Source organism: Heptranchias perlo, chromosome 23 (assembly GCF_035084215.1).
Source record: "Heptranchias perlo isolate sHepPer1 chromosome 23, sHepPer1.hap1, whole genome shotgun sequence".
Taxonomy (NCBI): Eukaryota; Metazoa; Chordata; class Chondrichthyes; order Hexanchiformes; family Hexanchidae; genus Heptranchias; species Heptranchias perlo.
The window spans coordinates 3705342-3726975 of record NC_090347.1 but is presented as its reverse complement, the minus strand read 5'-3'; the positions used below and the strand labels follow the sequence as shown (position 1 = coordinate 3726975).

General features: G+C 52.3%; 2 protein-coding genes across 9 annotated transcripts in view; both read right to left on the bottom strand.

The window, feature by feature from the left end:
- The window catches only part of stxbp4 (syntaxin binding protein 4), a 209382-nt gene extending 208884 nt beyond the window's left edge, over positions 1-498 (bottom strand). For 2 of the 4 annotated variants that reach the window (XM_068003828.1, XM_068003829.1), the window contains exon 1: positions 373-497. The gene's annotated coding sequence lies outside the window, so the exon portion shown is untranslated. Of the gene's footprint in view, positions 1-372 lie in introns of all 4 variants that reach the window. The other 2 variants (XR_010966940.1, XM_068003831.1) reach the window with 2 other exon arrangements.
- Positions 499-2877: 2379 nt separating this feature from the next.
- Positions 2878-21634, bottom strand: part of LOC137341007 (TOM1-like protein 1) — a 60492-nt gene continuing 41735 nt past the window's right edge. For 2 of the 5 annotated variants that reach the window (XM_068003823.1, XM_068003825.1), the window contains exons 14-16: positions 21147-21237; positions 14579-14675; positions 2878-3072 (exon numbers count right to left, since the gene is read on the bottom strand). In XM_068003823.1, the coding sequence (XP_067859924.1) occupies positions 14609-14675; positions 21147-21237 (158 nt within the window). In that variant the 3' untranslated portion in view covers positions 2878-3072; positions 14579-14608. Of the gene's footprint in view, positions 3073-12531; positions 13026-14578; positions 14676-21146; positions 21238-21634 lie in introns of those variants that run through there. The other 3 variants (XM_068003826.1, XM_068003827.1, XM_068003824.1) reach the window with 2 other exon arrangements.

The following is a 21634-nucleotide window of genomic DNA, read 5'->3' as shown; positions in this document are numbered from 1 at the left end:
ACCCCGGCAATGGGGTCCCGGTACCCCCACCCTGGCAATGGGGTCCCAGTACCTCCACCCTGGCAATGGGGCACCAGTACCCCCGCCCGGGCAATGGGGCACCAGTACCCCCACCCGGGCAATGGGGCACCAGTACCCCCACCCTGGCAATGGGGCACCAGTACCCCCACCCTGGCAATGGGGCACCAGTACCCCCACCCGGGCAATGGGGTCCCGGTACCCCCACCCGGGTCTCACTGTGCCCTTTAGGGGTTTGGGGCATTGTCCGGGCCCGGGGCCTCTCCCTCACCCCGCCCGCCCCCCCGTGGGGCTCAACGACCCCGGCCAGTCACTTTAACACAACTTGCTGTCAGGGTTGAGTCCTTTGCCCACCTGCGGCCTGAGCCTGAGCACCAGCCCCGTCCTGGGAGTGCGCGGCCGCCCCGCGCTCCGCCGTTGCCACCGAGTCCCAGAGGCGACGCGCCTCCTCCCGCGGCACTGCGCCTGCGCGCCAGCGCGACGCCCTCTGGGACTTGTAGTTTCTCAAGCGCAGCTCCGCCACGGTGCGCAGGCGCAATGCCGCCCAACAGGACTCATGGACAACAGGGACTGGATGTGGTACAATGGTGGGGGGGGGGGGGGGGATCCTTGAATTGATACAAAGGGGGGGGAGAATCCTTGAATTGATACAAAGGGGGGGGGGGGATCCTTGAATTGATACAAAGGGGGGGGGGGATCCTTGAATTGATACAAAGGGGGGGAATCCTTGAATTGATACAAAGGGGGGGAATCCTTGAATTGATACAAAGGGGGGGGGAATCCTTGAATTGATACAAAGGGGGGGGGGATCCTTGAATTGATACGAAGGGGGGGGATCCTTGAATTGATACAAAGGGGGGGAATCCTTGAATTGATACAAAGGGGGGGAATCCTTGAATTGATACAAAGGGGGGGGGGAATCCTTGAATTGATACAAAGGGGGGGAATCCTTGAATTGATACAAAGGGGGGGGATCCTTGAATTGATACAAAGGGGGGGAATCCTTGAATTGATACAAAGGGGGGGGGGAGAATCCTTGAATTGATACAAAGGGGGGGGGAAATCCTTGAATTGATATAAAGTGTGGGGGGGGGGAATCCTTGAATTGATATAAAGAGAAGGGGGGGAATCCTTGAATTGATACAAAGTGGGGGGGGGGGATCCTTGAATTGATACGAAGGGGGGGGAATCCTTGAATTGATACGAAGGGGGGGGGAATCCTTGAATTGATACAAAGGGGGGGGAATCCTTGAATTGATACAAAGGGGGGGGATCCTTGAATTGATACAAAGGGGGGGAATCCTTGAATTGATACAAAGGGGGGGGAGAATCCTTGAATTGATACAAAGGGGGGGAATCCTTGAATTGATACAAAGGGGGGGAATCCTTGAATTGATACAAAGGGGGGGGAATCCTTGAATTGATACAAAGGGGGGGGGAATCCTTGAATTGATACAAAGGGGGGGGAATCCTTGAATTGATACAAAGGGGGGGGGATCCTTGAATTGATACAAAGGGGGGGGGGGGAATCCTTGAATTGATACAAAGGGGGGGGAATCCTTGAATTGATACAAAGAGAAGGGGGAGAATCCTTGAATTGATACAGGGGGGGGGAATCCTTGAATTGATACAAAGAGAAGGGGGGAATCCTTGAATTGATACAGAGAAGGGGGGGAACCCTTAAATTAACAGTGGGAGAGGGGAAGAGAGATAATCTTTGAACTGACACAGGGTGATGGAGGCAAACCCCTGGACTGATACACTGAGGCAGAGACACCTAAAGGTGTTGAATAAAAGGTGGAGGAAAGCGAGCGAGCAGAGGGAAGCCCTGTAGTGAGACTGGGAGAGAGGGAATCCGTCTCCTCACTTTTCCTCCTCCACCCTGAAAATGACTTTCCACAGGTGCCCCATTGAATATTACATTCCTTAAGTACAGCACTTTTATACAGAAATGTTTAATATATGGAGATTTTTCACCATCATGGAAGGCTGGAATATTATAGAGGGGTTAGGGTGATTATACATAAAATAACATAACCAGGAGTGAGTTACAGGCTGGAATCTAATCGAGGGGTTCGGAGGGGTTTATATATAGAATAACAGATACCCGGGAGTGAGTTACAGACTGGAATCTAATTGAGGGGTTCGGGGGGTTTATATATAGAATAACAGATACCCGGGAGTGAGTTACAGGCTGGAATCTAATCGAGGGGTTCAGGGGGTTTATATATAGAATAACAGATACCCGGGAGTGAGTTACAGGCTGGGATCTAATCGAGGGGTTCGGGGGGTTTATATTTAGAATAACAGATAGTGTACCTGGGAGTGAGTTACAGACTGGGATCTAATCGAGGGGTTCGGGGGGTTTATATATAGAATAACAGATAGTGTACCTGGGAGTGAGTTACAGGCTGGGATCTAATCGAGGGGTTCGGGGGGTTTATATATAGAATAACAGATAGTGTACCTGGGAGTGAGTTACAGGCTGGGATCTAATCGAGGGGTTCGGGGGGTTTATATATAGAATAACAGATAGTGTACCTGGGAGTGAGTTACAGGCTGGGATCTAATCGAGGGGTTCGGGGGGTTTATATATAGAATAACAGATAGTGTACCTGGGAGTGAGTTACAGGCTGGGATCTAATCGAGGGGTTTGGGGGGTTTATATTTAGAATAACAGATAGTGTACCTGGGAGTGCTTGATGCTGACACTGGGTGACAAAAATGGGGGAAAATAGTTCCATTTGCCAGCGCTCAACATCTCGCTCCTCGCAAACAAAAAAAAATTGCAGTAAATGAGCAAAGCTCTATTTGAAAAATTTTGCCGAGAAGCAGTAATATTCAAATAGAAAATTATGCACAAGATTTAATTCATTTTTATTTAATACAGCTACATCCTCATTTTTAAAGATAATTACAGATAAAGTAAGCCTTTCGGCCCATCTTCATTCATCCATCCAAAAAATATTCCGACAGTCACCCAATTTCAGCATCCAATTGTTTAGAGCTTTTCCTCCACTGCTCCATCCAGAACTCCATTCCATGTGTTGGCTCCTTGTGTGAAGATATAACAGAAATATCCTTTTTTTTAAAATACCAATTTCATTTAAAGAAAGAACTTGTATTTATTTACATAGCATCTTTCACAACCTCAGGACGTCCCAAAGTGCTTTACAGCCAATTAAGTACTTTTGAAGTGTAATCAGTTACTGTAGGAAACGCGGCAGTCATTTTGTGCACAGCAAGATCCCACAAAGAGCAATGTGATAATGACCAGATAATCTGATTTTTAGTGATGTTGGTTGAGGGATAAATATCGGCCCAGGACACCGGGGAGAACTCCCCCCTGCTCTTCTTCGAAATAGTGCCGCAGGATCTTTTACATCCACCTGAGAGTTCTACCACTGAGCCAAGGGTGACACCTACATCGCCCTCTTCTGCAGCAGTGACTCCTTGCTGGTGCACAGTTTCACAGGCACGGGGCCGTGAGCACTGGCCGGCTATTTGATAGTGAGGGCATCACAATTGAGCCCAATTCTGTCCTCCATCCCCAATTTCCAGCAGGGGGGGTGGGGGGACTGGGAGAGGGAACCTTGGAGCATCCTTCTCTCTCGAGGCCCCAGGGCACTGTAGCCAATTGGAGAGCTGCCATCTGCTGCCCAGCACAGACCAGGGCCTCTCCTGGTCTGTAAGGCTCAGTCCCCCACTGGCTAAACTCACTGAACCATCAGCAGAGCCTTGAAAGGACCTATTAAAACATTCAGAGAAAACACAAAGTACAGCAAACTATTAATTTGTTGCAAATACTCCCATTTTTGTTTAAATGTTTATTTTTTAAAATTTCAAATCCTCACCACCTTCCCTCCCCATGTCCTTCCGTATATAATTCCCTACATGAAGGAAAGAGCAGGGGAACGGGACTGGTTGGATAGCTCTTTCGAAGAGCTGGCACAGGCACGATGGGCTGAATGGCCTCCTCCTGTGTTGTATCTATCACAATACTATGACGTGACAACAGTGACTACACTTCAAAAGTAATTCAGTGGTCGTGAAGTGCTTTGGGACGTCCTTAGGCCGTGAAAGGCGCTATATAAATGCAAGTTCTTTCATTCCTCGTATACAAAGCTTGGAATACGGGTACAGCAGGTTGCACTGGGAAGCAGTGGGGCTGGTACAGCACTGTCCTCACACAGTCCCCTGCTTTCTGCCACCCAGACACAGCCTTTTCACACATCTCTTCATTGCCAGCTATCAAGTGGTAGAGGCAGAGGGTGGGAGCAGCTCACCAGTCTTGGGGACACTGTGGGGGTGGTGGCAAATCAAATTATAAAACGCGCCCCCACCCCCCCAAAAAAAAAACCCCATCAGTAGCAATAATGAACTGAGCACCAGCTCTTGTTGATTCAAGAACTGTCTCCAGGAGGTGCCACCTCTACCACCTAGAAGGACAAGGGCAGCAGGCACATGGGAACACCACCACCTGCACGTTCCCCTCCAAGTCACACACCATCCCGACTTGGAAATATATCGCCGTTCCTTCATCGTCGCTGGGTCAAAATCCTGGAACTCCCTTCCTAACAGCACTGTGGGAGAACCGTCACCACACGGACTGCAGCGGTTCAAGAAGGCGGCTCACCACCACCTTCTCAAGGGCAATTAGGGATGGGCTATAAATGCCGGCCTTGCCAGCGACGCCCACATCCCGGGAAGGAATGAACTAAAATAAAAAGGATCAATCGAAGCACTGACATTTAGTTTGTGAAAATTTGATAAATTTATTTCATCATCTTGGGGATTCAATGATTCAGTTCCCCAGGTCACTAATGTCTCAGGTTAGTGAAGCAGATTCACACAGCATCTCCACTCTGACCACCTCGTACACTTCAAAACCAGCGGTCAGACGGGGAGTTTGATACCATCCTTTTGTACCTGCTCAATGTCTCTCAGTACCTTGGTCTCGATGGTAGATTGGAGACAGGACATGCTGCCGTATTATCTCAGTTTGCCTACAGCGCAGGCGATCGACAGCTTGTGTAACGCATCAGCCTCTCAGTTGAACACAAGGTATATAAAAAAAAAAATCAGATGGAGCTTCTGGACTGCGCGACGAGCAAGTGCAAAACAGAGCAGGAAGGTCCCAGGTTTGAACCCTGATCTGTGCTGAATTCACTGATTTGATCAACAGGGGCAGTCAGGGTTCGATGATTAACTTCAGTTGGGATGGGGGGAAATGGGGTCAGAAATCAGCCAGGTTCCTACTGCTGAACACTATCCAGTGACATAGCTGGAAAAAGAGTGTGTGTGTGTGTGTGTGTGTGTGTGTGTATACACACGTGTTGACCTGGGTTGGAGTGTGATGCCTTCCCAGGTACAATAATCGGCCAACACTCAGTGCAGGTTCGTACATCAAGAATGGCCACTTCGATGGGTGTGATGCCTATAGAACTGTACCCCAGTGAGAGTCAGTGTCTGTGGGACTGTACCCCAGTGAGAGTCAGTGTCTGTGGGACTGTACCCCAGTGAGAGTCAGTGTCTGTGGGACTGTACCCCAGTGAGAGTCAGTGTCTGTGGGACTGTACCCCAGTGAGAGTCAGTGTCTGTGGGACTGTACCCCAGTGAGAGTCAGTGTCTGTGGGACGGTACCCCAGTGAGAGTCAGTGTCTGTGGGACGGTACCCCAGTGAGAGTCAGTGTCTGTGGGACTGTACCCCAGTGAGAGTCAGTGTCTGTGGGTCCTGTACCCCAGTGAGAGTCAGTGTCTGTGGGATTGTACCCCAGTGAGAGTCAGTGTCAGTGGGACTGTACCCCAGTGAGAGTCAGTGTCTGTGGGACTGTACCCCAGTGAGAGTCAGTGTCTGTGGGACTGTACCCCAGTGAGAGTCAGTGTCTGTGGGACTGTACGCCAGCGAGAGTCAGTGTCTGTGGGACTGTACCCCAGTGAGAGTCAGTGTCTGTGGGACTGTACCCCAGTGAGAGTCAGTGTCTGTGGGACTGTACCCCAGTGAGAGTCAGTGTCTGTGGGACGGTACCCCAGTGAGAGTCAGTGTCTGTGGGACTGTACCCCAGTGAGAGTCAGTGTCTGTGGGACTGTACCCCAGTGAGAGTCAGTGTCTGTGGGACTGTACCCCAGTGAGAGTCAGTGTCTGTGGGACTGTACCCCAGTGAGAGTCAGTGTCTGTGGGACTGTACCCCAGCGAGAGTCAGTGTCTGTGGGACTGTACGCCAGCGAGAGTCAGTGTCTGTGGGACTGTACCCCAGTGAGAGTCAGTGTCTGTGGGACTGTACCCCAGTGAGAGTCAGTGTCTGTGGGACTGTACCCCAGTGAGAGTCAGTGTCTGTGGGACTGTACCCCAGTGAGAGTCAGTGTCTGTGGGACTGTACCCCAGTGAGAGTCAGTGTCTGTGGGACTGTACCCCAGCGAGAGTCAGTGTCTGTGGGACGGTACCCCAGCGAGAGTCAGTGTCTGTGGGACTGTACCCCAGCGAGAGTCAGTGTCTGTGGGACTGTACCCCAGTGAGAGTCAGTGTCTGTGGGACTGTACGCCAGCGAGAGTCAGTGTCTGTGGGACTGTACCCCAGCGAGAGTCAGTGTCTGTGGGACTGTACCCCAGCGAAAGTCAGTGTCTGTGGGACTGTACCCCAGTGAGAGTCAGTGTCTGTGGGACTGTACCCCAGGGAGAGTCAGTGTTTGTGGGACTGTACCCCAGGGAGAGTCAGTGCCTGTAGGACTGTACCCCAGCGAGAGTCAGTGTCTGTGGGACTGTACCCCAGGGAGAGTCAGTGTCTGTGGGACTGTACCCCAGGGAGAGTCAGTGTCTGTGGGACTGTACCCCAGGGAGAGTCAGTGCCTGTGGGACTGTACCCCAGGGAGAGTCAGTGCCTGTGGGACTGTACCCCAGCGAGAGTCAGTGCCTGTGGGACTGTACCCCAGCGAGAGTCAGTGTCTGTGGGACTGTACCCCAGCGAGAGTCAGTGTCTGTGGGACTGTACCCCAGCGAGAGTCAGTGCCTGTGGGACTGTACCCCAGCGAGAGTCAGTGCCTGTGGGACTGTACCCCAGCGAGAGTCAGTGCCTGTGGGACTGTACCCCAGCGAGAGTCAGTGTCTGTGGGACTGTACCCCAGCGAGAGTCAGTGCTTGTGGGACTGTACCCCAGCGAGAGTCAGTGCCTGTGGGACTGTACCCCAGCGAGAGTCAGTGCCTGTGGGACTGTACCCCAGCGAGAGTCAGTGTCTGTGGGACTGTACCCCAGCGAGAGTCAGTGCCTGTGGGACTGTACCCCAGCGAGAGTCAGTGTCTGTGGGACTGTACCCCAGCGAGAGTCAGTGTCTGTGGGACTGTACCCCAGCGAGAGTCAGTGCCTGTGGGACTGTACCCCAGTGAGAGTCAGTGTCTGTGGGACTGTACCCCAGGGAGAGTCAGTGCATGTAGATTAAAAACTGGAAAGCATTATCATCATAATTTTGTCAAAACAGGCTCCAATACAATGGATGTACGGTTGGGGGGTGGGGGTGGCAGAGGAAAGAACCCAGGTCAAGAACAGATTGTGCCACCCAATCTGGAAACAGATTACTTTGATCCCAGAGGTTAAACAAACCACAGCAATAAAAATAATGGGATTTTGCAAAGATCAGAAGTACTCTGGAAATTTCATTTCTCTCAATTTTTTCAGACCATAACTTCCTCTTTTTAAACTATTTCCCTTCCCTTTTCCCGGCGTTCCTCTCCCTTCCTCCCCTTTTCCCGACATTCCTCTCCCTTCCTCGGCGTTCCTCTCCCTTCCTCCCCTTTCCTGGCGTTCCTCTCCCTTCCTCCCCCACTTTTCCCGGCGTTCCTCTCCCTTCCTCCCCCACTTTTCCCAGCGTTCCTCTCCCTTCCTCCCCCACTTTTCCTGACATTCCTCTCCCTCCCCCACTTTTCCCGACATTCCTCTCCCTTCCTCGGCGTTCCTCTCCCTTCCTCCCCTTTCCTGGCGTTCCTCTCCCTTCCTCCCCCACTTTTCCCGGCGTTCCTCTCCCTTCCTCCCCCACTTTACCCGGTGTTCCTCTCCCTTCCTCCCCCACTTTTCCCAGCGTTCCTCTCCCTTCCTCCCCCACTTTTCCTGACATTCCTCTCCCTCCCCCACTTTTCCTGACATTCCTCTCCCTCCCCCACTTTTCCCGGCGTTCCTCTCCTTTCCTTCCCCCACTTTTCCCAGCGTTCCTCTCCCTTCCTCCCCCACTTTTCCCAGCGTTCCACTCCCTCCCCCACTTTTCCTGACATTTCTCTCCCTCCCCCACCTTTCCCGGCGTTCCTCTCCCTCCCCCACTTTTCCTGACATTCCTCTCCCTCCCCCACTTTTCCCAGCGTTCCTCTCCCTTCCTCCCCCACTTTTCCCGGCGTTCCTCTCCCTTCCTCCCCCACTTTACCCGGTGTTCCTCTCCCTCCCCCACTTTTCCTGACATTCCTCTCCCTCCCCCACTTTTCCCAGCGTTCCACTCCCTTCCTCCCACACTTTTCCTGACATTCCTCTCCCTCCCCCACTTTTCCCAGCGTTCCTCTCCCTTCCTCCCCCACCTTTCCCGGCGTTCCTCTCCCTTCCTCCCCCACTTTTCCTGACATTCCTCTCCCTCCCCCACTTTTCCCAGCGTTCCGCTCCCTTCCTCCCCCACTTTTCCCGGCATTCCACTTCCTTCCTCCCCCACTTTTCCTGACATTCCTCTCCCTCCCCCACTTTTCCCAGCGTTCCGCTCCCTTCCTCCCCCACTTTTCCCGGCGTTCCTCTCCCTTCCTCCCCCACTTTTCCCAGCGTTCCTCTCCCTTCCTCCCCCACCTTTCCCGGCGTTCCTCTCCCTCCCCCACTTTTCCTGACATTCCTCTCCCTCCCCCACTTTTCCCGGCGTTCCTCTCCCTTCCTCCCCCACTTTTCCCGGCGTTCCTCTCCCTTCCTCCCCCACTTTTCCCAGCGTTCCTCTCCCTTCCTCCCCCACTTTTCCCAGCGTTCCTCTCCCTTCCTCCCCCACTTTTCCTGACATTCCTCTCCCTCCCCCACTTTTCCCAGCGTTCCTCTCCCTTCCTCCCCCACTTTTCCCGGCGTTCCTCTCCCTTCCTCCCCCACTTTTCCCAGCATTCCTCTCCCTTCCTCCCCCACTTTTCCTGACATTCCTCTCCCTCCCCCACTTTTCCCAGCGTTCCTCTCCCTTCCTCCCCCACCTTTCCCGGCGTTCCTCTCCCTTCCTCCCCCACCTTTCCCGGCGTTCCTCTCCCTCCCCCACTTTTCCTGACATTCCTCTCCCTCCCCCACTTTTCCCAGCGTTCCTCTCCCTTCCTCCCCCACTTTTCCCGGCGTTCCTCTCCCTTCCTCCCCCACTTTACCCGGTGTTCCTCTCCCTTCTTCCCCCACTTTTCCCAGCGTTCCACTCCCTTCCTCCCCCACTTTTCCCGGCATTCCACTTCCTTCCTCCCCCACTTTTCCTGACATTCCTCTCCCTCCCCCACTTTTCCCAGCGTTCCTCTCCCTTCCTCCCCCACTTTTCCCGGCATTCCACTTCCTTCCTCCCCCACTTTTCCTGACATTCCTCTCCCTCCCCCACTTTTCCCGGCGTTCCTCTCCCTTCCTCCCCCACTTTTCCCAGCGTTCCTCTCCCTTCCTCCCCCACCTTTCCCGGCGTTCCTCTCCCTCCCCCACTTTTCCTGACATTCCTCTCCCTCCCCCACTTTTCCTGACATTCCTCTCCCTCCCCCACTTTTCCCGGCGTTCCTCTCCCTTCCTCCCCCACTTTTCCCAGCGTTCCTCTCCCTTCCTCCCCCACTTTTCCTGACATTCCTCTCCCTCCCCCACTTTTCCTGACATTCCTCTCCCTCCCCCACTTTTCCCAGCGTTCCTCTCCCTTCCTCCCCCACTTTTCCCAGCGTTCCACTCCCTTCCTCCCCCACTTTTCCTGACATTCCTCTCCCTCCCCCACTTTTCCCAGCGTTCCACTCCCTTCCTCCCCCACTTTTCCTGACATTCCTCTCCCTCCCCCACTTTTCCCAGCGTTCCACTCCCTTCCTCCCCCACTTTTCCTGACATTCCTCTCCCTCCCCCACCTTTCCCGGCGTTCCTCTCCCTTCCTCCCCCACTTTTCCCAGCGTTCCTCTCCCTTCCTCCCCCACTTTTCCTGACATTCCTCTCCCTCCCCCACTTTTCCCGGCGTTCCTCCCCCTTCCTCCCCCACTTTTCCTGACATTCCTCTCCCTCCCCCACTTTCCCCGGCGTTCCTCTCCCTTCCTCCCCCACTTTTCCTGACATTCCTCTCCCTCCCCACCTTTCCCGGCGTTCCTCTCCCTCCCCCACTTTTCCTGACATTCCTCTCCCTCCCCCACTTTTCCCAGCGTTCCTCTCCCTTCCTCCCCCACTTTTCCCGGCGTTCCTCTCCCTTCCTCCCCCACTTTACCCGGTGTTCCTCTCCCTTCTTCCCCCACTTTTCCCAGCGTTCCACTCCCTTCCTCCCACACTTTTCCTGACATTCCTCTCCCTCCCCCACTTTTCCCAGCGTTCCTCTCCCTTCCTCCCCCACCTTTCCCGGCGTTCCTCTCCCTTCCTCCCCCACTTTTCCTGACATTCCTCTCCCTCCCCCACTTTTCCCAGCGTTCCTCTCCCTTCCTCCCCCACTTTTCCCAGCGTTCCTCTCCCTTCCTCCCCCACTTTTCCCGGCATTCCACTTCCTTCCTCCCCCACTTTTCCTGACATTCCTCTCCCTCCCCCACTTTTCCCGGCGTTCCTCTCCCTTCCTCCCCCACTTTTCCCAGCGTTCCTCTCCCTTCCTCCCCCACCTTTCCCGGCGTTCCTCTCCCTCCCCCACTTTTCCTGACATTCCTCTCCCTCCCCCACTTTTCCTGACATTCCTCTCCCTCCCCCACTTTTCCCGGCGTTCCTCTCCCTTCCTCCCCCACTTTTCCCAGCGTTCCACTCCCTTCCTCCCCCACTTTTCCTGACATTCCTCTCCCTCCCCCACTTTTCCTGACATTCCTCTCCCTCCCCCACTTTTCCCGGTGTTCCTCTCCCTTCCTCCCCCACTTTTCCCAGCGTTCCACTCCCTTCCTCCCCCACTTTTCCTGACAGTCCTCTCCCTCCCCCACTTTTCCCGGCGTTCCTCTCCCTTCCTCCCCCACTTTTCCCAGCGTTCCACTCCCTTCCTCCCCCACTTTTCCTGACATTCCTCTCCCTCCCCCACCTTTCCCGGCGTTCCTCTCCCTTCCTCCCCCACTTTTCCTGACATTCCTCTCCCTCCCCCACTTTTCCCAGCGTTCCTCTCCCTTCCTCCCCCACTTTTCCCGGCATTCCACTTCCTTCCTCCCCCACTTTTCCCAGCGTTCCTCTCCCTTCCTCCCCCACTTTTCCTGACATTCCTCTCCCTCCCCCACTTTTCCCGGCGTTCCTCTCCCTTCCTCCCCCACTTTTCCCAGCGTTCCACTCCCTTCCTCCCCCACCTTTCCTGACATTCCTCTCCCTCCCCCACCTTTCCCGGCGTTCCTCTCCCTTCCTCCCCCACTTTTCCTGACATTCCTCTCCCTCCCCCACTTTTCCCGACGTTCCTCTCCCTTCCTCCCCCACTTTTCCCAGCGTTCCTCTCCCTTCCTCCCCCACTTTTCCCGGCGTTCCTCTCCCTCCCCCACTTTTCCCGGCGTTCCTCTCCCTTCCTCCCCCACTTTTCCCAGCGTTCCTCTCCCTTCCTCCCCCACTTTTCCCAGCGTTCCTCTCCCTTCCTCCCCCACTTTTCCTGACATTCCTCTCCCTCCCCCACTTTTCCCAGCGTTCCTCTCCCTTCCTCCCCCACTTTTCCCGGCATTCCACTTCCTTCCTCCCCCACTTTTCCTGACATTCCTCTCCCTCCCCCACTTTTCCCGGCGTTCCTCTCCCTTCCTCCCCCACTTTTCCCAGCGTTCCTCTCCCTTCCTCCCCCACTTTTCCTGACATTCCTCTCCCTCCCCCACTTTTCCTGACATTCCTCTCCCTTCCTCCCCCACTTTTCCCAGCGTTCCTCTCCCTTCCTCCCCCACTTTTCCTGACATTCCTCTCCCTCCCCCACTTTTCCTGACATTCCTCTCCCTCCCCCACTTTTCCCGGCGTTCCTCTCCCTTCCTCCCCCACTTTTCCCGGCATTCCACTTCCTTCCTCCCCCACTTTTCCTGACATTCCTCTCCCTCCCCCACTTTTCCCGGCGTTCCTCTCCCTTCCTCCCCCACTTTTCCCAGCGTTCCTCTCCCTTCCTCCCCCACTTTTCCTGACATTCCTCTCCCTCCCCCACTTTTCCTGACATTCCTCTCCCTCCCCCACTTTTCCCGGTGTTCCTCTCCCTTCCTCCCCCACTTTTCCCAGCGTTCCTCTCCCTTCCTCCCCCACTTTTCCTGACATTCCTCTCCCTCCCCCACCTTTCCCGGCGTTCCTCTCCCTTCCTCCCCCACTTTTCCTGACATTCCTCTCCCTCCCCCACTTTTCCTGACATTCCTCTCCCTCCCCCACTTTTCCCGGCGTTCCTCTCCCTTCCTCCCACACTTTCCCCGGCGTTCCACTCTTTTCCTCAAAGACCTTGCAGTCGAATTTTGAATGATTTTTTTTTAAATTGGGGATTTGTTAATTGTGTTTCTTTAAACAGGTGGCGAAGACTCACGGGACCCAATCCGACAACATTAATAAAAAGTTCGTTTTTTTAAAAACAAATCTTCCTTCTGGTTTTTACAGAAGTGGAAATATCGCTGATGGGACGAGCTGCACTCTCTCTACCTGTGGGGCGTGCTATATGATTGGGGAATCTGGGCATCCAGCAGAGGAAGTGGTGACTCTCCCACTGACGTTGTGCCTCCCTACGAGGCGTTACTGATCAGACCCTGTTGGTGTACTCTGTGTCACTCTGGGCTGTACAGACCCGCAGCCGACCAGTGACAACCTCCAGCTCCTCACACACCGTCAGCTCCTCGTCTTCAAGGGTAGAACCGCCTCCATTATCACAAACGGCCTTTGGTTCTGATTCAGTCACAGTCTCGGTTAGCTGTTCAAAGGGGGGGGGGGAAAAAAACTAATATTGTTTCATTGATGCATCCCACCCCAACCCTCAGTAACATTCTGTTACCTAGCAACAAACAATCTATATTTCAGGATGGTAATCTGGTCCTTCACACGAAGATAATGGGTTTCAAAGCGTGTTAGATCCAGGCCTTTCACCTCTGGGTTGCAGATGTGATGAAGAAAATCTCTTCTCTCCACGATCCAACCCACTTAATATCTGGGCCCGGTCCCGGCCGGGCCCACATCCGTCTGGTCCCGGCCGGGACCAGCCCAACCCAGCCCCGTCCCGTCCCGTCTGGTCCCCGTATCCGGCCGGGCCCGGCCCAGCCCACATCTACCACCATCGGGTACCCCTTTTAAAGACAGAGTCTTTATCAAATGGTGCAGCAGGCACGAGGGGCTGAATGGCCTACTCCTGTTCCTATGTGGCCCCTTTTAAAAGTCCATCTCTGTCAGATCAAACTATTCCCGATGTCTTGGCATGACAGCACAGCGATGTATTGATGAGCTGTGCTCCAATGGAGAGGCAGGACCAGGCCCAGCGACTGGGCCCCGTGATTCCCTGCACAAGGAGTCAGTAACCGTGGGCAAGCTCGAGCTGCACCCGCCCTCCGTAAGCCAGAGGCTTTGGAGAAATACAGGAGGAGGAAACTACAGCTGAGAGGGAGGCGAGGAGGGAAGCCTGCGAGACTGGTCCCTGGATGCAATTTTACTTCCAATATGCTCTCCCACTCGGTGCAAGAAAGAAGGTACAGCACAGGAAGAGGCCATTCGGCCCATCGTGCTTGTGCCGGCTCTTCGAAAGAGCTATCCAATTAGTCCCATTCCCCTGCTCTTTCCCCAAAAGCCCTGTAAATTTTTTCCCTTCAAGTATTTATCCAATTCCCTTTTGAAAGTTACTATTGAATCTGCTTCCACCGCCCTTTCAGGCAGCGCATTCCAGATCATAACAACTCGCTGCGTAAATTTTTTTTCCTCATATCACCTCTGGTTCTTTTGCCGATCACCGTAAATCTATGTCCTCTGGTTGGCGACCCTCCTGCCATTGGAAATAGTTTCTCCTTATTTATAAGAAATGTTGATTTTGAACAGCTCTATCAAATCTCCTCTTAACCTTCTCTGCTCTAAGGAGAGCAACCCCAGCTTCTCCCCAGTCTCTTCACATAACTGAAGTCCCTCATCCCTGGGACCACTCTAGCAAATCTCTTCTGGACCCTCTCTAAGGCCTTCACATCCTTCCCCGTGGAATTGTAACGTGCCTCATCTCCCTCTACTCAGCACGGAGATCAGGAATTCACCTCGTAGGACGTGAACCAGCATCTGACTGCAGCGTAGAATGGTTACAGCACAGGAGGCTGCCATTCGGCCCATCGAGCCCGTGCCAGCTCTTTGTAAGAGCAATCCACTTAGTCCCATTCCCCCGCTCTTTCCCCGTAGCCCTGCAAATTTATAGCATGGCACACACCACACCAACATTCCGCCTGTGCCAAAACACCTAACTCTGGCACAGAATGAAAATAACTCATAACCACTTACCAGTAGGAGCAGTGAGGAGGACACTGCTCCTCAGCAGTCCCTGTTGTGCTGAGCCCAGTCTTTGTTTAAGGCAACATCCAAATCCTCATAAATAGCTCTGCAATCAAGAGGAAATCCAAGCAATAAATTATAGCGGAAATACAGGAAATTAATCACAGGCAGCAGATACCCGGGAGTGATTTACAGGCTGGAATCTAATCGAGGGGTTCGGGGGGTTTATATATAGAATAACAGATACCCGGGAGTGAGTTACAGGCTGGGATCTAATCGAGGGGTTCGGGGGGTTTATATATAGAATAACAGATACCCGGGAGTGAGTTACAGGCTGGAATCTAATCGAGGGGTTCGGGGGGTTTATATATAGAATAACAGATACCCGGGAGTGAGTTACAGGCTGGAATCTAATCGAGGGGTTTGGACTGTACTATAAACACTCCTTTAATTAATGCTGATCTGAAACCCAGGACCAGATTCAATGTTTGAACTCTCTCTTTTATGTTTTCTTTCACAAAAAAGAATCATCTAGTCTTTGTGTTGTGTTAGTTTGTGTTTGTGGAGGGGCAGTCTATTCCAATTCCAGGTCAGTGTTACAGCTATATAATAGCAGCTTCTGAAGTTTCTCAGGAATATCTTGATACCCTTTACCGACAATCCAATCTTTTTTTAAATCGGCAAATGTTGGGTTGTCTGTGCAGGCCCTTCCCCTTTTTTCTGTGGTAACCATTCACTCGACTATATTAACCTGAGGGCAGCCTCTCCCACAGTATCCTAGCTCCTCAATTTGCTTGCATTTGCATAGTTTTTATTCAGGCTGGTATACCGATAGAGCCCTGGTGTACCGATAGTGTCCTGGTGTACCGATAGTGTCCTGGTGTACCGATAGAGCCCTGGTGTACCGATACAGCCCTGGTGTACCGATAGAGCCCTGGTGTACCGATGGAGCCCTGGTGTACCGATAGAGCCCTGGTGTACCGATAGAGCCCTGGTGTACCGATAGTGTCCTGGTGTACCGATAGAGCCCTGGTGTACCGATAGTGTCCTGGTGTACCGATAGAGCCCTGGTGTACCGATAGAGCCCTGGTGTACCGATAGTGTCCTGGTGTACCGATAGAGCCCTGGTGTACCGATAGAGCCCTGGTGTACCGATAGAGCCCTGGTGTACCGATACAGCCCTGGTGTACCGATACAGCCCTGGTGTACCGATACAGCCCTGGTGTCCTCAATCCTTCGCAGAGACACCTCGGTTGGTATTCCAGAATTATGATAATTGGGTCACAGCACCAGTTACACACACAGAACGTACAGCACAGTTAACAGGTCCATGCCGGTGCTAATGCTCCACACGAGCCCCCTCCCTCCCTACCACATCTCACCCCATCAGCTTCTCACCCGAGTAGAGGCGCCTGACTGTGTGAATCACTGGCCTTGTGATTGGGATTGAATTCAGCAGAGGACAAGACGCCTGTTACTGCTCGACCGAGACACTCATTTCCTCCCTGTGTGACGACTGGGCCGTTAAGTTGGAGAGTTCAGTATTTAGACTCTGGGACTAGAGGGTCTCCTAGATACTGACAATAATATCATCGTTTAGTTGCTTTTGGTTGTTTGTTTGGACTTTGTTGCTTATTTGGATATCTTTTAGTTTGACTGGACCTCATGTTTTCTTCTATTACTGGTGCTGATTCTTGTTTGGTGACCCTGGGGCACTTAGATGAGCTCCCTGGTCCTGATGGTTATCCACTGACCGCAGTGTGTCTGATGGGGCGGGTGTCGGGTGAAAACAGGATCAGGCTCAGCCGTGAAGCCCCCCCCCCCCCCCCGCGGTGGAATAGCCTGCGGACGCCCGCTGTCTGGGCTCACAGCCGAGGAGTGGCCGCTTGGCTGAGATCCCAGATGCAGCCGTGGAGCGATGGCCAGGGAAGGAGTCAAAGTCTCCAGAACGGGAGGAGGGGGGACAGAAATCCGCCGAGAGAAAGGGAACAAAGTAGCCCGTGTGGAGCCTTGATATTCCGGCTCCGTTTAACAGCGATTGTGGGTCCCTCTGTTTCAGCATGGTTTATGGTAGTTCGGTGGTCACTAGTAACCCCCGAATTCAAATCCCACCCTGGGCAGTTTGAGAATTTTGAATTCAGTTTAGAAAAAAAAAACTGGAAATAAAAAGCTGGTATCAGTAAATGTGACCGTGAAAGAAAGACAGACTTGCGTTTATACAATGCCTTTCACAACCTCAGGACGTCCTAGAGCGTTTTACAGCCAAGTACTTTCTTGAAGTGTAGTCAGCGTTATAACCCAGGAAACGCGGCAGCCAATTTGTTCACAGCAAGATCCCACAAACAACGACCAGATAAACGACCAGATCAAATGATGCTGTCGGACTGCAGGAAAAACCCAACTGGTGTCCCTTTAGGGAAGGAAACCTGCCGTCCTTAACCAGTCTGGGCCGATATGTGACTCCAGGCTCACACCAACGTGATTGACTCTTAATTGCCCTCTGAAGTCATAGAATCATAGAAAATTTACGGCACAGAAGGAGGCCATTCGGCCCATCGTTTCTGCGCCGGCTGAGAAATGAGCCACCCAGCCTAATCCCACTTTCCTGCATTTGGTCCGTAGCCCTGCGGGTCACGGCTCTTCAGGTGCACATCCAGGTATTTTTTAAATGAGTTGAGGGTTTCTGCCTCTCCCACCCTCTCAGGCAGTGACTTCCAGACCCCCACCACCCTCTGGGTGAAAAAGGTTTTCCTCATTTCCACTCTAATCCTTCTACCAATCACTTTAAATCAACGCCCCCTGGTTATTGACCCCTCCACTAAGGGAAATAGGTCCTTCCGATCCACTCTATCTAGGCCCCTCATAATTTTATACACCTCAATCAAATCACCCCTCAGCCTCCTCTGTTCCAAGGAAAACAACCCCAGCCTATCCAATCTGTCATCATAGCTAAAATTCTCCAGTCCTGGCAACATCCTCGTAAATCTCCTCTGCACCCTCTCTAGGGCAATTACATCCTTCATGCAATGTGGTGACCAGAACTGTGCGCAGTATTCAAGCTGTGGCCTAACTAGTGTTTTATGCAGTTCCAGCATAACATCCCTGCTTTTATATTCTGTGCCTCGGCTAATGAAGGAAAGCATTCCATATGCCTTCTTAACCACCTTATCTACCTGTCCTGCTACCTTCAGGGATCTGTGGACATACACTCCAAGGTCCCTTTGTTCCTCTACACCTCTCAGTATTCTCCCATTTATTGTGTATTCCCTTGCCTTGTTTGCTCTCCCCAAATGCATTACCTCACACTTCTCTGGATTGAACTCCATTTGCCACTTTTCTGCCCATCTGACCAATCCATTGATATCTTCCTGCAGTCTACAGCTTTCTTCCTCACCATCAACCACATGGCCTATCTTTGTGTCATCCACAATTTCTTAGTCATGCTCCCTACGTTTAAGTCCAGATCGTTAATGTATACCACAAAAAGCAAAGGACTTAGTACCGAGCCCTGAGGCACCCCACTGGAAACAGCCTTCCAGTCACAAAAACACCCGTCGACCATTACCCTTTGCTTCCTGCCACTGAGCCAATTTTGGGTCCAATTTGCCACATTCCCTCGGATCCCATGAGCCCTTACTTTTTTGACCAATCAGCCATTTGGGACCTTGCCAAAAGCCTTGCTAAAATCCATGTAGACTACATCAATTGCGCTACCCTCATCGATCCTCCTTGTCATCTCCTCCAAAAATTCATTCAATAGTCAGGCACGACCTCCCCTTAACAAATCCGTGCTGACTGTCCTTGATTAATCCGTGCCTTTCTAAGCGACAGTTTATCCTGTCCCTCAGAATTGATTCCAATAATTTGCCCAGCACCAAGGTTAGGCTGACTGGCCTGAAATTACTTGGTCTATCCTTCGCTCCCTTTTTAAACAATGGTACGTTAGCAGTCCTCCAATCCTCCAGCACTACGCCTGTATCCAGTGATGTTTAGAAAATGATTGTTAAAGCCTCCGGTATTGGCACTGACTCACCAATAACCTGCTCACCGATGCTCAGTTTGGGTTCCACCAGGACAAATCGGCTCCAGACCTCATTACAGCCTTGGTCCAAACATGGACAAAAGAGCTGAATTCCAGAGGTGAGGTGAGAGTGACTGCCCTTGACATCAAGGCAGCATTTGACCGAGTGTGGCACCAAGGAGCCCTAGTAAAATTGAAGTCAATGGGAATCAGGGGGAAAACTCTCCAGTGGCTGGAGTCATACCTAGCACAAAGGAAGATGGTAGTGGTTGTTGGAGGCCAATCATCTCAGCCCCAGGACATTGCTGCAGGAGTTCCTCAGTGCAGTGTCCTAGGCCCAACCATCTTCAGCTGCTTCATCAATGACCTTCCCTCCCTCATAAGGTCAGAAATGGGGATGTTCGCTGATGACTGCACAGTGTTCAGTTCCATTCGCAACCCCTCAGATAATGAAGCAGTCCGTGCCCGCATGCAGCAAGACCTGGACAACATCCAGGCTTGGGCTGATAAGTGGCAAGTAACATTCGTGCCAGGCAATGACCATCTCCAACAAGAGAGAGTCTAACCACCTCCCCTTGATATTCAACGGCATTACCATCACCGAATCCCCCACCATCAACATACTGGGGGTCACCATTGACCAGAAACTTAACTCGACCAGCCACATAAATACTGTGGCTACAAAAGCAGGTCAGAGGCTGGGTATTCTGTGGCGAGTGACTCACCTCCTGACTCCCCAAAGCCTTTTCACCATCTACAAGGCACAAGTCAGGAGTGTGATGGAATACTCTCCACTTGCCTGGATGAGTGCAGCTCCAACAACACTCAAGAAGCTCGACACCATCCAGGACGCAGCCCGCTTGATTGGCACCCCATCCACCACCCTAAACATTCACTCCCTTCACCACCAGCGCACTGTGGCTGCAGTGTGTACCATCCACAGGATGCACTGCAGCAACTCACCAAGGCTTCTTCGACAGCACCTCCCAAACCCGCGACCTCTACCACCTGGAAGGACAAGAGCAGCAGGCACATGGGAACAACACCACCTGCACGTTCCCCTCCAAGTCACACACCATACTGACTTGGAAATATATCGCCGTTCCTTCATCGTTGCTGGGTCAAAATCCTGGAACTCCCTTCCTAACAGCACTGTGGGAGAACCTTCACCACACGGACTGCAGCGGTTCAAGAAGGCGGCTCACCACCACCTTCTCAAGGGCAATAAATGCTGGCCTTGCTAGCAATGCCCACATCTCATGAACGAATAATTAAAAAAAAATTCCTCCCTTGCTTCTTTTAACAGCCTGGGATACATTTCATCCGGCCCTGGTGATTTATCCACTTTCAAAGATGCTAATCCCCTTAATACTTTCTCTCTCACTATGTTTATCCCATCCAATATTTCACACTCCTCCTCCTTAACTTCAATCCCTGTATCATCCCTCTCCTTTGTGAAGACAGATGCAAAGTATTCATTAAGAACCATTCCCACATCTTCCGCCTCCACACATAGGTTACCTTTTTGATCTCTAATCGGCCCTACTCTTTCCTTAGTTATCCTCTTGCTCTTAATGTATTTATAAATCTTGGGTTCTCTTTGATTTTACCTGCTAATATTTTTTCATGCCCTCTCTTTGCTTTCCTAATTTCCTTTTTAACTTCACCCCTGCACTTTGTTTACTCCTCTGAGCTTTCCGTAGTATTGAGTTCCCGGTGTCTATCATAGGCTTTCTTTTTCTGCCTTATCGTACCCTGAATGCTGCTTGACATCCAGGGGGCTGTAGATTTGGCAGTCCCTCCCTTTTTCTTTGTGGGAACATGTTTACCCTGAACCCCTTGAATCACCCCTTTGAATGTCTCCCACTGCTCTGACACTGATTTACCTTCAAGTAGTGGCCTAGCAAGCCCCTCAGTTCTTTCAAACTGCTACCAGTGGTTCAAGAAGGCGGCTCACCACCACCTTCTCAGGGCAACTAGGGATGGGCAATAAATGCCAGTCTTGCCAGCGATGCCCACATCCTGAGAATTAATCTTTTTTTTTTAAATGTGCCAAGGCCCCACCACCCCCCACCCAATCCAGGGTTGTCCTATGAGGAGAGATTGAGTAGAATGGGCCTATACTCTCTTGAGTTTAGAAGAATGAGAGGTGATCTCATTGAAAGGTATAAAATTCTTAGAGGGCTTGACAGGGTAGATGCTGAGAGGATGTTTCCCCTGGCTGGGAGAGTCTGGAACTAGGGGCATAGTCTCAGGATAAGGGGTCGGACAATTAAGACTGAGATGAGGAGGAATTTTGTCACTTGGAGGGTTGTGAATCTTTGGAATTCTCTACCCCAGAGGGCTGTGGATGCTCAGTCGTTGAGTATATTCAAGGCTGAGATCGATAGATTTTTGGAACCTAAGGGAATCAAGGGATATGGGGATCGGGCGGGAAAGTTGGGTTGAGGTAGAAGATCAGCCATGATCTGATTGAATGGCGGAGCAGGCTCGAGGGGCCGAACGGCCTACTCCTGCTCCTATTTCTTACGTTCTTATGTTTTTACGGAGACTCACTCTGCATTGTAGTCTGTGTTGGTGAGGGGATCAAACTCCATGGTGATCATCTCGGCTCCCGTGATCTCCGGAGGGTTGGGCTGGTTTGCACCTGGAACAAGAAGGAACCGACTTAAGCCAGAACGGGACCGACTTGGCTCTGCGACCGTGGGGGGCAGGGAAAGGCAGCAGCAACGTGACCTGAGCGGGCTGGGGAGCAGCAACCACGTTCAGGCCCAGAACAACGTCTCACAGAGTCGGGGAAGAGGGGAGGAGTGGGGGACACTGCGACAGAGCATTTCACCCTCGTCGCCAACTCTGGTTGGACGTATTCCTGGAGGTTTGATCACATGAGCTCCCACCTCCAACCGGTCGAATAGCCCTTTTCTTCCCGGGTGTTTTTTTTTGGCTCGCAGCGATGTCCAGGAGATTAATCTTTAATTCCTGGAAACTCCAGGACAATCCTGGAGGGTTAGCAAGGACGTGAATTAAAGCAAGCTGCAGATGAA